We start from the raw sequence: 12,937 nt of genomic DNA, 5'->3' as shown, positions 1-12,937 counted from the left end.
CAAAAGTAACAAACTTGCCCTCATGACACATTAACTGATATGATTTGATGACTTAAGTCTCACATTGTGCAAGATATCACCCAGACACAATTTAGTGAGAGAATGTTAAAATTAGGTCATTGCAACCCACTTAAGGGTTGCAACAGATGCATAAAAACCCAGGTCTGATGATCCTAGGCCTCAAATGACCCAACAAAAAAAATCTAATGGGTGAACAGACAAACAAGAAATACCATCCCATAAAACATACCAGTTGTCAAATTCTAGTGCCATAAGCAATAAACTACTCAAAGACTCACATCCTGAAACATTCCAGCCTGAGTGTGTTTCTGGGAAATATGGAGTTGCAGTTCTTGAACACCTCAAACCCACATATTCTTCAATGCCAAGCTCTCTCCACAACTTTCTGGTCTGTTCTGGAGTTAATACTGCTCCAAAACTATGCAACAATTTCCATGATGTGAGATCAAAGCCTAAAATTTTTGTTGAATCATACAGTGAATCTACTGATGAAACAGTTTTATATATGTCATTGAAATGTTTCAAATGCTTTTGATTTACCGTCTCCAAAAATAAAAAGTTGATCTTTTTTTCCTTCTTACAAGAAATAACTTACCATGAGCTGTGTAACATTGACTGAAGGAGTATTAATTTATAAAATACAAACCTGGATTTAAAAATGGTAAATCGAAGGTGCAGGGCCTCTTTGGTAACAAAGTGTTGTTGAAGATAACCACCGAGTACACACAGTTTGCTGGATCAGATGACTCCATACAGACACTAAGATTCATGTTCAGAAGGAATTTTCTCTCCATAACGAGGTTCTGGATGTTGAAGCTGGGAAGTAAATTTATATTCATATACAGTGAAGCCTGTCTAATCGAACTAACACCAGATGACAAATTGGATTGCACAGTGTGAAGAACATGGAATATAGTAAAATGGTAATGAAAATAAAGGTTGGAATTCACAGTGAAATGGATTACACAAGTGTCCGATTAGACAGTTTTTACTGTAGTATCCAGATGTTGTCATATGCACAGTTTTATTCATCTGTATCACCTCAAGAGAAACAAGAGGTTCACTGGCCATAATGGTCACCTGGGTATGATGCATCAATTTTTATATAGTTACTTTTACTTTCAAGTAAAAAATTAAACAACTCTTTAGAATGTGGCCTCATCTCTTTTAAATAAATCAGAGTGTAAGCTAAATGATAAGGCTTGTACATTAATTTGACATTTCATATGCTTGTTGTTCTTGTGAAAAATTTTGAAATTTTTTTTTTGTATTTTTTGCCTGGTCCATCTTTGGGCAAACAAAGTATTTCTATAGGTTGCCTTTAGGCAAGTTTGGTTGAATTTGACTTATTTGTTCCTGAAAACTACAAAAATGTTCAAAAGTTTAAAAACAGAATACACAGACTGAACAACTGATGACAGACAAAAATAAAAGCAACTGATCACCCAAGTGCCTTAGATGACCTTCAAAGGTTTTCAAATTCTTTAATTACTCTATTCTGATGGCTCCTTGCAATGTGAAATGATCAGTTGTTCCAAAATTATAATCAAATAGAGTGATGTTGTACTGCATTTTCTCAATGTTCAGACTCATAATAGCTTGACAAGGATCCATGAGGACTTGTACATTGATGGAGCGACCACTAAGGAAGGCTATCTCAGAACAGCAGTCTATACTAGTACAGGTGTTTGGAATGTGGCAGGACACTGAACTGGGTAATGCAGGAAGAACTGGAATACTGGGACAGTCTGAAAGATATTAAAGGCCATAATGTACAGTCATGTATAACAAGAAGTCTGTGAGCCAATGCTCACTAATAATACCCCCGCTCTGATGTGAATACACAAGTTCAGTTACGGACAAACACAGTGATAATCAAGAAATTGACATCAGATTTTTAAAAAATGAATCCCATTATATGGCATGCCTAAACAAATAATGTGCTAAAATTTCAAGCATCTACGATGAGTAGTTGCTGAGAAAACTATGACAAAAATTTGTTATGTATGGTACGGATAGACACACGGATAAACAGGAAGTTGACATCAGGTTCATACAAAAATGAATCCCAGCATATGGCATGCCTAAACAAAGATTGTGCTAAAATTTCAAGCATATGCAATGAGTAGTTGCTGAGAAAACTACGACCAAAATTTGTTATGTATGGTACGGACAGACACATGAATAAAAACAGGAAGTTGACATCGGATTTGTACAAAAATGATCAATCCCAACATATGGCATGCCTAAACAAAGAGTGTGTTAAAATTTCTAGCACCTGGGATGAGTAGCTGCTGAGAAAACTACGAATAAAATGTTTGTTATGTATGGTACAGACAGTCGCATGGATAAACAGGAAGTTCAAATGGGATTAGTACAAAAATTAATCCCACCATATGGCATGCCTAAAAAAAGATTGTGCTAAAATATCAAGCATCTGCAATGAGTAGTTGCTAAGAAAACTACGACCAAAATTTGTTATGTATGGTACTGACAGATGCACGGATAAACAGGAAGTTGACATCGAATTCGTTCAGAAATGAATCCCACCATATGACATGCATAAACAAAGAGTGTGTTAAAATTTCAAGCATCTGCAATGAGTAAATGCTGAGAAAACTGCAACCAAAATTTGTTACGGACAGACAGACAAACATACACACAGACAGACAGACAGACAGACACACACACAAGGGTAAAACAGTATACCCCCCTCTCCTTCGGAGCGGGGGTATCATTACATATTGCAGATGAAAAAAGGGTCTGAATGAAATCTGTAGTTAGTAAGTCTGTAATAACACAGCTTTTTATGAGATTGAATTATCTGCAAATAAGATATGTAATAGAATTTATTCTAGCATAAAATTACACTAAAGTTGTTTTTTTTCACGTAAATTTAAAAGATATCCACCCATTTCACAGGAATGCAATGTACAACCCATATAAACAAGGTTCAATTATTCAGTTTGGCCTAATCAATTTTCCATCATCCCAGAAAACCCAACCTACCATTTTTCCATCCCTGAAGATTTGGATTATATATTACAGCTGATCTATTGCATTTATCTGAGCTCTTCAAGAATTCCAGCATTTCTAGTTTTGATAACAATGAGTTGACAGCAGTCTCAGGTAGTAATGAGTCTGGGCTAAAACCACTTTCAGTTAACCAGGTGTTCAAAGAGAAATCTGAAAGTACAAATGGAGTCTAGAATTCACACATTCAATTACAGTTGAACTTTGGTATCTCAAACATGGATATCTCGAATACCATGAATATCTCGAAGTGATTTTGAAGTCCCAACTGCTTATTCCTTAAGTACTTTACCTTGGATATCTCGAATCCTTGGTTATCTCGAAGTATTTTCTCAGTCCCTTTGAGTTCAAGATAACGAGGTTTGACTGTATCTATAAAAAAATTGTCACTTTTTTTTCAAGAATAATCACCTGATATGAATCCAGTGCCCCATTCACAAAGAGTTTTAGGCAGTCTGACATCTTGAAGAAGGTTTATGGTATCTAAGTTACATGGTCCAACTCCATAGCAAATTCTGATGCTGGCTGTAATTCTGTAACTCTTCTCGACAGGGACATCATCCACCTTAAATCTTTGGAAAAAAGAACTTACATTTTTTTTATGTAACTAAAATCATAAAGAATTCCACAAAATATATGATAAAGTAAATATTGACAAAAAATTATTACAACTGCAAACAAGTATTGCAACACTTAAAAATTAATATTTTCACTTCAAAACTTACTCAAACTGAACTACACTCATCAAGTATCGTTTTTCTGTAACACCTAGAAATATCAAAGAAATCATGTGCATATGTTAGTTTCTAGTGCATCAAAATACATGTTGAATAAATCTTTCAAGAATTTAAGGTATCTCTTAGGGATGCTATAGAGTATTCGAATACTCAATTATCGCTTGGTCATACCAACTATTGACAAAACCGGTATATTTTTTCCCCCTCAGTTACTCATTAAGAATGTACTGTTTAATAGTAATTCTATATACTAGTTAACAAATTAGGAAAGTTTTTTTTCCTCGAGTTAGTCTATTGGTGTCAAAGCTTAGATCCTCCTCTGATGTGGATTAAATTATTTTTTTGTTTAATTAAAGAATGATTAAATATTTGATTATACATTAAAATGGGGAGAAAAAGGTGTGAGTACTTTGAGATTTCTTTTGATGTCTAGTATGAATTAATTTCATGATTGGATTTGTTGTTTGCACAAAATTTCACCCTTAAAATTCATTGCAAGCTTTTTTGATAATAAGAACCCTTTAACTGTTTACCATAATTTAGCTGAATTTAGACACAGTTTAAATGGCACCACATGATAAATTAATTACATAGACACATGTATTAATGACTTGAGAAGAAATGAGGAGCTATAGTTTTTGATAAATTGTATTTACTAGTACATGAAATATGTGGTAAGAAACTAGAGGTACTGTGAGCAAGCTCACAAAATAATACCCCCCGCCACAATTCTTTTTTAAAGTGCTCATTCAAATTTTGTAAATATGGCCTTGAACTTGCCAAAAAGACCTGGGTTTATAAAAATGACACATTCTCTGGTCATTAGTAATCTTTCAGTGAAATATGGACATGCAATGTTTCTCCATTAGAAAATTAGAGACCTGTTATGAATTTTACACTTTTCATACAGTGACCTTGAACTTACTGGAATGACATTAGTCAAAACATGACATACCCTCAGGTCATAAACAATCTCTGTACCAAGTTTGAGCTTACAATGATTTTCCATTATAAATCATTATTTTCCTTGATATAAAGAGTGTACAAGCAGTCTGAAAAGGACATGAAAACTGACTTCATGATGAAAAAAACTATTTTAATGGGTTCTTGACTATTGCTTATCTATCCAAATTATTCAACATGCCTATCCAAGTGAAACTGACATCTCTAGTATCTTTGTTTCTATACTTCAAAATAATTAAAAGTATTAATAAAATTTTGTATCACATTTCAGGTTATCAAAGTTATACTGTTTATCAAGTTCAAACACTAAAGCACTTACCAAAGGAATATCCATTTAGATCAATGTCAACACTCAGTCTGTCTATTTGAAATTTCAAAATGTGGTGGCAGTCATCAAGTCTGACTCCCACAGTAAATTGATGCCTCAGTACAGAATTCTCTGCCAGACAACATGTCACTCCTGTACAGTAGTCAGGTATGTTACATCTTATTGAAGATGGAAGAGTCGGAAAAGTGGAATTCATGTCTACCTTGCAATCTGATATGAAAATCAAATGTTTTGAAACAAATAAATTTGGGAAATTTTCAAAAATCATTGGTTTTTTTGTATGCTTTGAAATCATTACAAAAAGATGTGTTTTGAAAGAATTTCAGAGAAATTTGTATTTAGTAACCATGGCAACACTGTTCATCTCAATCATAAACCCATACATAGAATTATCTTAAAGTAGTCTACTTGTGCACCAAGATATATTGAAATTCCGAACAAAACTGTGGGAGGAGTAGTATCTTGAAAGAATTTCACAGAGATTTCTGTTTATAGTAACCATGACAATACCTTTCAATAAAATAAAATTAAAATTGATAAATAGAATTACGTATACTTTATACTTATGTATCAAGTTATATTGAAACTGACCAAAACTATAGGAAGAGTATAGTGCTTTGAAAGAATTTCACAGAGATTACTATTTTTAGTAACCAAGCAACACTGTTCATGGAAATCAAAATCCGATAAAAGAATTATGTATCTTAGTGTAGTCTACTTGTGTACCAAGTTATACTGAAAATGAACTAAAACTGTAGGAGGTATAGCATTTTGAAAAATTGTTTACAGACAAATAGACAGACAGAAGTACATTTTACTATCACATAAGCTCTTGTAGTCTCTGATCATGTGACCTAAAAGTATACTTGCTAACTGAATACAATTATGACATGATATCTAGTATACAATAGTGTTGCAAAATTGGACCAAATTTACTATCAATTATCAAATTGAATTAGTGGCATATGATTGATTGTAACATTGATAGTTCTAACGTTTATTAAAGGTTACATTAAATAAAGTTGACTATGTAAATATTCAGATATCCTCATAAATGAAAACAATTTTTCAATACAAATCTGCAACATCAACAGCAAATCATACTTAGTTGGAATGTTTGTCTGCCATTTACAAGTCGGGAGAAATAACTAAAAGTAATGTCCTTTGATAATGTTAAGAGATAAACCAGTTTGGTTAAAAAAGTATATCTTCAACAAAATTAGCAACTATAAATTCTGATGTTTTCTATCGATTGTCGCTGAAGTGCTGCCTTCAGCCATGATTTTTCAATAGTCGGCAACTATCGTAACAACACTATAGAACACAATATATACATGTTCCTCATCTTTAATCTCTGGGTATTTTAAGAAGAATGTTTTGGGTTTTTTTTCAATTTTTTTTTAAACATTTAGCTTAATTAATAGCAAGACAAACTATACAGTAAAGTTTGAAACCTCTTGAAAAGTGTAATCATTTAAACTAACCATTTTTCCATCCTTTATTGTTAGCTGGACTGTATGTTGTGGATGTGAAGGAACAAGACTCTTTGTTAAGGTATGACCTTATACCCAGCTTATCCAAGAGAGCATCCCTGTTTAACTGTGAGAGAACAGAACCCTGAGGAAGTGAAACATCCTGGTACCACTTTGTCAGATTAAAATCTGAAAAATAAAAGTGTGTCATTCAAAAATCTCATTTAGCACAAATAATAAAACAGTTGAACTTTGGTATCTCAAACACCGATATCTTGAATACCATGGATATGTCAAATTAATTTAGAAGTCCCAACCGCTTATTCTTTAAGTATTTTACCCTCAATATCTCAAATCCTTGGATATCTCAAAGTTTTTTCTTGGTCCCACCGAATTCGAGATAATGAGCTTTGACTGTACATTGTTTTAATAACGCATTTATTCAGCACTTACTTGGAGTTGAGAATTTCTCAGTCCAGTCACATATTCCCTTGGGAAGAAGTGTATCATTGAAGATGTCAACATTTATGATGCATTCCTTATCATCTGAAGCCTCAAAACAAGCCTTCAAGGCCATGGACACTTTGAAGTGTCTCTCTGTTTTCAAATCTTCTATCTTGTAGCTAAATTAAATCAGTTTGTGATATCAGAATAATCATTTTCAAAATTGAACTTGGAAATATGAATATGAATAAATTCAAAGTGCCTTGCAAATGAAATGCATTGTAATTCTTTTTTAAAAATGAAAGATTTTCAGGTTTTTGACAATTTAAAATGCAAAGCAAAAAAAATTAACTTACTCTATCCGTACCACACTGTTCAAATAAAATTTCTTCTCAATTCCTGTAAAAATACATAACAATGCATAAATAAAAAGAATATACAGTGTTATAGAGAGATCAGAATGAATATACTGTGAGGATCATACAAACCAAATGAAAAGTCATCCATGCTTATGTTAAAGGACAACATTTCAATGCTGACCGATATCCATTGGTTACAAGCGTCCACTATGACAGAGGTCTCAAAAGACCTCTGTAAAAAGTCAATGTCCATACAACAACTGACAGCAGTGCAAGTGTCCTTAATCAGACAAGAAACAGGGTCTGTGATTGGGCTGGTCAACACCTCCATCTGACAATCTATAAATAAACAGTGTGTTATATGAACTCCATAGCTTAAAATGTCATTATTTCATGAATTTACTGATGAAGAGTAATCTGAAAGAAAGCATATCTAAATGGAGAAACCATCTGTTCATATAAGAATAGTAGTTTACACTAGGTACCTGATTTCCATCCATTAATATGTGGGCTATATACTGGACCTGCTCTCTGACATGGTATTTCTTGGATGTACTGAGCAATGCCTAGTTCCCCCAGCAGTTTACTAGCAGCAAGTTTTGACAACTGTGAACCAATGCTTACCCCATTGTCACTATACCACTTTCTCAATGAGAAATCTGTTTTAAACCAAAAACAACAAGATTTTACAGATAAAAATTATTGTCATATTCAAAATATAGTAAATTAATGAGACAGAAAACCTATAGTTTGAATGAGACCTTTTGATATTTACTGTTGAAAGCAATCCCTGGGAAAATTAGAAAATTTATACTGAAAAAAAAAGAAATCAGTTCTAAAAAACCAACCTGGAATTGTGTAAGGAAGATCCCAGTTACATCCAGGTTTAGGAATTAACAGTCTATCCAGTAGATTCACATCAAATAAACATGTGTTTCTTTCAAAGCAGATCTTAAATCGTAGAGACATTTCCAACACTGTCTTGTTCACTTTCTCAATCTGAAATCTATAAGAAATAAAATAAGAAACATTTTTATATTGCTTGTATTCTATATATTAAATATCTGAAAAACATTAGCATCTAGGGCACTCACAATGGAAAAGGTGAATGAAAATTCTTTTATGAACAGACAGGCAGAAAGACAGGCAGAAACACTTCTTCATTACATAAGGTCTTCTGATCACCAGAACCCCTGACTCAGGAGCCATGAAATGTACAATTTTGAAAGAGGCACACTTGCTCATCATAACTTTGCACTTAGTTTGCTTGCTTAATACAGGAGCAGAGAAGAAGATTTTCAAAGAAAATATACATTTTCACTTTCAGATCAATAGATCCCCCCCAACACACACCACCAGAACCCCTGACCCTGGGGCCACAACTTTCACAATTTTGGAAAAAACATCCTTGCTCATTATAACCACTTAGTTTATTTGCTTAATACCAAGATTTCCAAAGAATGTACACATTTTCACTATATGATCAACAGAGCCTCACCCTAACTCCAGAAAAGGGGCCATGAATAACATGATTTTGGAAGAGGGTTCAATGCTTATTTCAGTCATGCCAACAGTTTAACTGCTTAATGTCCAGGAGTAAAGAATGAGATTTTTAAAGATTTCATTATATTTGGTGGTTTTAGCCCCACCCCTCAGATACCAAATTTATGATGTCATATTTCTAGAAAGGCTCCTCTTTATGCCATTTTCTTGCATGATTTATCACAATCATACAGTCAACTCATATTTAAGCCAATTTCAAAACTTTTTGAAAACATTAATTTTTTAGGACACAATAACGCAAAACCATATACATATTTCTTTGTTTGTGGAGAGTGTGGGGAGTGGGGGTGTAATACAAGTATTCAACAGATTTTTGTGTAAAGTAACTTGCCACAAATTACATTATTTTTTTTGCATCTTTATGACCTTTTGAATGCATTATATAAACAAACTTTTCATCTTGCAGCCATTTACATGTACATGTACTTTCTCTGCAGCAAGAATAAACAATGATCTTGACAAGGCATGACTACATTTTTATTAAAACCTATGTATGAGATGCTGTCGATTGTACTTTTGAACCCTAAATCACAACAGAACACTTCATTTTTGTCAATACGCTTTTTCTGTTGTAAATACTGCAATAAATAAATGCATACACATACCGTAATTTTTGGAAGATAGGTCAATACTTTTTTCTCAGAACTGTTGGGGTCGTCCTATTTAAAGAATCTATCTGTGTAAGGCTCAAGTTTACGAAAAATGACCCCAAATCCGTAAAATTTACGTCAATTTCAAAACAAATCTGTACAATTTTCGTAACTTTTTAAATTATTTTACTGAGAAAAAATAATACATAAAAAAAATTAAATATATATTCCACTGATTTCTTGCAAATTAAGTTCCTTAAATATCCATCGATGTACCAAAAAAAAGTTATTCAATCATCTCATAAATAATGTTTCATCAAAGTATATTTAACAACATGTCATCTGTCTCCATCTTGTGAAGTTGGAAGTCGCATTCGTTCACTAAAAATAAAACCGCAACCGTATCAAAATTTAGAATATGGAGAAGTTTTCACAATCACAATTTGGTAAATAATCGTCTTTTTTTTTTTTTTTAACCATTTATGTGTATCGATGAATTGAAATAGTCTACCTAAATATCTTTTTCATTGTCTTGTGATCTTTTTTTTTTAAAATATAAAATGCGTGAAATAAATTGTTGCCAGAAAATCCCAAATTTATTTATGAAATATACGGCTAGTCATAAAGTTATTTCATATCTTATTAACTAAACAAGAGGCCCATGGGCCACATCGCTCACCTGAGCACATTGGCTTGGCAAAAGCACAAATCAGTTCAGTATTGAAAAGATTACCGGTTGCGTGGGGGGGGGGGGGGGGGGCTTGAATTTTAAACTACTTGATGATGCTTCCATGTCAATATAACAAATGGCTTTGTTGTACTTGAGAAGATTTTCAAAAATTTTGATCCCCCATTGTGGCTTCTCCTTATCCAAGTGGTCATCATTTGAACAAACTTGAATCTACACTATCTGAGGATGCTTCCATATCAATATGACTATACATAGCTTTTCTGTTCTTGAGAAGAAATATTTTTTCTATATGTTCTTATGTAAAACTTTTGATCACCCATAGCTCCCCCCCCCCCCCCCCCCCCCCCCCGGTCATCATTTGAAAAAAATTGAATCTACACTATCTGAGGATGCTTCCATATCAATATGATCAATAAGGGCTTTGCTGTTGCTGAGAAGAAGATTTTTAAAAATTTTCCTATATATTTCTATGTAAAACTTTGATCCTCCATTGTGGCCCCACCCTACCCCTGGGGGTCATGATTTGAACATACATGAATCTACACCTCCTGAGGATGCTTGCACATAAATATGACCAATCAGGGCTTTGCTGTTCCTGAGAAGAAGATTTTTAAAGATTTTCCCATATACTATACATCTATGTAAAACTTTGATCCTCCTTTGTGGCCCCACCCTATCCCTGGGGGTCATGATTTGTTCAAACTTGAATCTATAATATCTGAGGATGCTTCCATATAAATATGACTCATCATGGCTTTGCTGTTCTTGAGAAGAAGATTTTTAAAGGTTTTTCCTATATATTTCTATGTAAAACTTTGATCTTCCATTGTGGCCCCACCCTATCCCTTGGGGTCATGATTTGAACAAACTTGAATCTACACTACCTGAGGATGCTTCCATATAAATATGACTCATCATGGCTTTGCTGTTCTTGAGAAGAAGATTATTTAAGGTTTTTCCTATATATTTCTATGTAAAGCTTTGATCCTCCATTGTGGCCCCGCCCTACCCCCAGGGGTCATGATTTGAACAAACTTGAATCTACACTACCTGAGGATGCTTCCACATGAGTTTCATCTTTCCTGGCCCAGCGGTTCTTGAGAAGAAGATTTTTAAAAGATGCAATTAATTTTTCACTAATTCTTCATTATCTCCCCTTGCAAGAGGGTATGGCCCTTCATTTGAACAAACTTAAATCCCCTTCACCCAAGGATGCTTTGTGGGAAGTTTGGTTGAAATTGGCCCAGTGGTTCTTGAGAAGAAGTCAAAAATGTGAAAAGTTTACAGACAGACGGACAGCTAGACAGACGGACAGACGGACTACAGACAAAATGTGATCAGAAAAGCTCACTTGAGCTTTCAGCTCAGGTGAGCTAAAAAGTGCACTTATCTTCCTCGTACCCAAGAGGTACACTGATTTATTCAAAGATTGGCTTCTGTTTGAATTTTAATTGACAGATAAAGGGATATACACAGACGTACAAAAAGGTGTTGACACCTGTGTTGGTTTAACCACCTGCGGGGCATGATTAACAGCACGTGCTGTAATAGGGGTATTAGTGCTACACGTCATTGAACATACAAAGCTGAGAAATTCATGATGACTGTTAAATTGCAAATGTACTCTTAATTAAATTTATTTTTACAACAATATCACAGGCCAAATTATAGTATGAAAATACGATTAATTTCAATTGCTCACTATTACATGTAATAGTCATTTGCGTGCTTTAGCTAATCCCTAATACAAGAATTATAAAAATGGCGAAGTTATCGAAGTTAATATTGTAAATAATGCCTATATATATATGTTAAGAATGTGTCCATGATGTTTAAAAATGGAAATTATTATTATCTGGTCTGGGGTATTTCCCTAATTTATAGCTGTCTTATACTACCGTATTTATGGATACTGTTTAATGACAGAGTCAAACTACGACGGCATTGAACAGGCAAGTTGGAGAAAATACGTTGTATAGCAGAATTCAAGGAAGTTTCGACAAAAGAAGCTTTTTTTTTTTTTGCATTAAACACTATTAAAATGCTTTACTGAAAAAATACAATTTTATTTTCTTAATACGATAATATCACAGGGTAAGCCAAGAAGTTCACGTTCTGATACGTAGTATCTATGTAAGAATCTCTAGAAAATCGATAAACAACGCCTCGTCCTATGTTCCGAATTCGTCTTATTTATGGATATTTTAAAAATTAGAGCTAAAAATGAGCCTTTCGACCTATATACCCCATCGACGTATACCCCAAAAATTACGGTACACACTCAAGTAAATTTTTACATAAATTCTCAATTCTGCACCTTTTCAATTTTACAGGAATTATTAAAATTTTCTTACTCTATCTGGACTACATCACTCAATCGAAAATGGTCCTGCACACCTACAAGAGAAAGAAAAAAAAATCAAATACTTTTAATCATACCTTATTTATTCACAAGAACCTTATTAAAACAAAATTTCAAGACAGGAGATTCCAAAAAGTTACTTGTCAATGCATGCATTTAGTAATAGAAAGTATGTCCAATTATTTTTCAAAATAAGGACATTTGAAAAATGCCTTACAATTAAATTCAGTGATGCTATATCATAACAAGAGGTCCATATGGGCCGCCTTGACGGAGTATCATGGCTTTCTCATTAATAGTATCAGAAAGTATGTCCAGTATTAATTTTAACACTGAGAACAAGATAATATGCCTTATGTATAAATACAGTGATG

General features: G+C 33.6%; 1 protein-coding gene across 1 annotated transcript in view; it reads right to left on the bottom strand.

Annotated features, from left to right (window-relative positions):
• The window catches only part of LOC133201665 (uncharacterized), a 276,554-nt gene that overhangs the window by 155,407 nt on the left and 108,210 nt on the right, over positions 1–12,937 (bottom strand). The window contains 14 exon segments of the mRNA XM_061337452.1: positions 300–473; positions 668–837; positions 1,514–1,769; positions 3,031–3,207; positions 3,466–3,626; positions 3,780–3,822; positions 5,074–5,292; positions 6,567–6,743; positions 7,008–7,177; positions 7,355–7,397; positions 7,487–7,696; positions 7,843–8,016; positions 8,206–8,363; positions 12,556–12,598. Of these exon segments, the coding sequence (XP_061193436.1) occupies positions 300–473; positions 668–837; positions 1,514–1,769; positions 3,031–3,207; positions 3,466–3,626; positions 3,780–3,822; positions 5,074–5,292; positions 6,567–6,743; positions 7,008–7,177; positions 7,355–7,397; positions 7,487–7,696; positions 7,843–8,016; positions 8,206–8,363; positions 12,556–12,598 (2,175 nt within the window).

The sequence above is a fragment of the Saccostrea echinata genome, unplaced genomic scaffold (assembly GCF_033153115.1).
Source record: "Saccostrea echinata isolate AGI-Se365-2 ecotype Australia unplaced genomic scaffold, CSIRO_AGI_Sech_v1 ptg000045l, whole genome shotgun sequence".
In the NCBI taxonomy this organism is placed as follows: Eukaryota; Metazoa; Mollusca; class Bivalvia; order Ostreida; family Ostreidae; genus Saccostrea; species Saccostrea echinata.
This window is presented reverse-complemented; position numbering and strand designations above follow the sequence as displayed.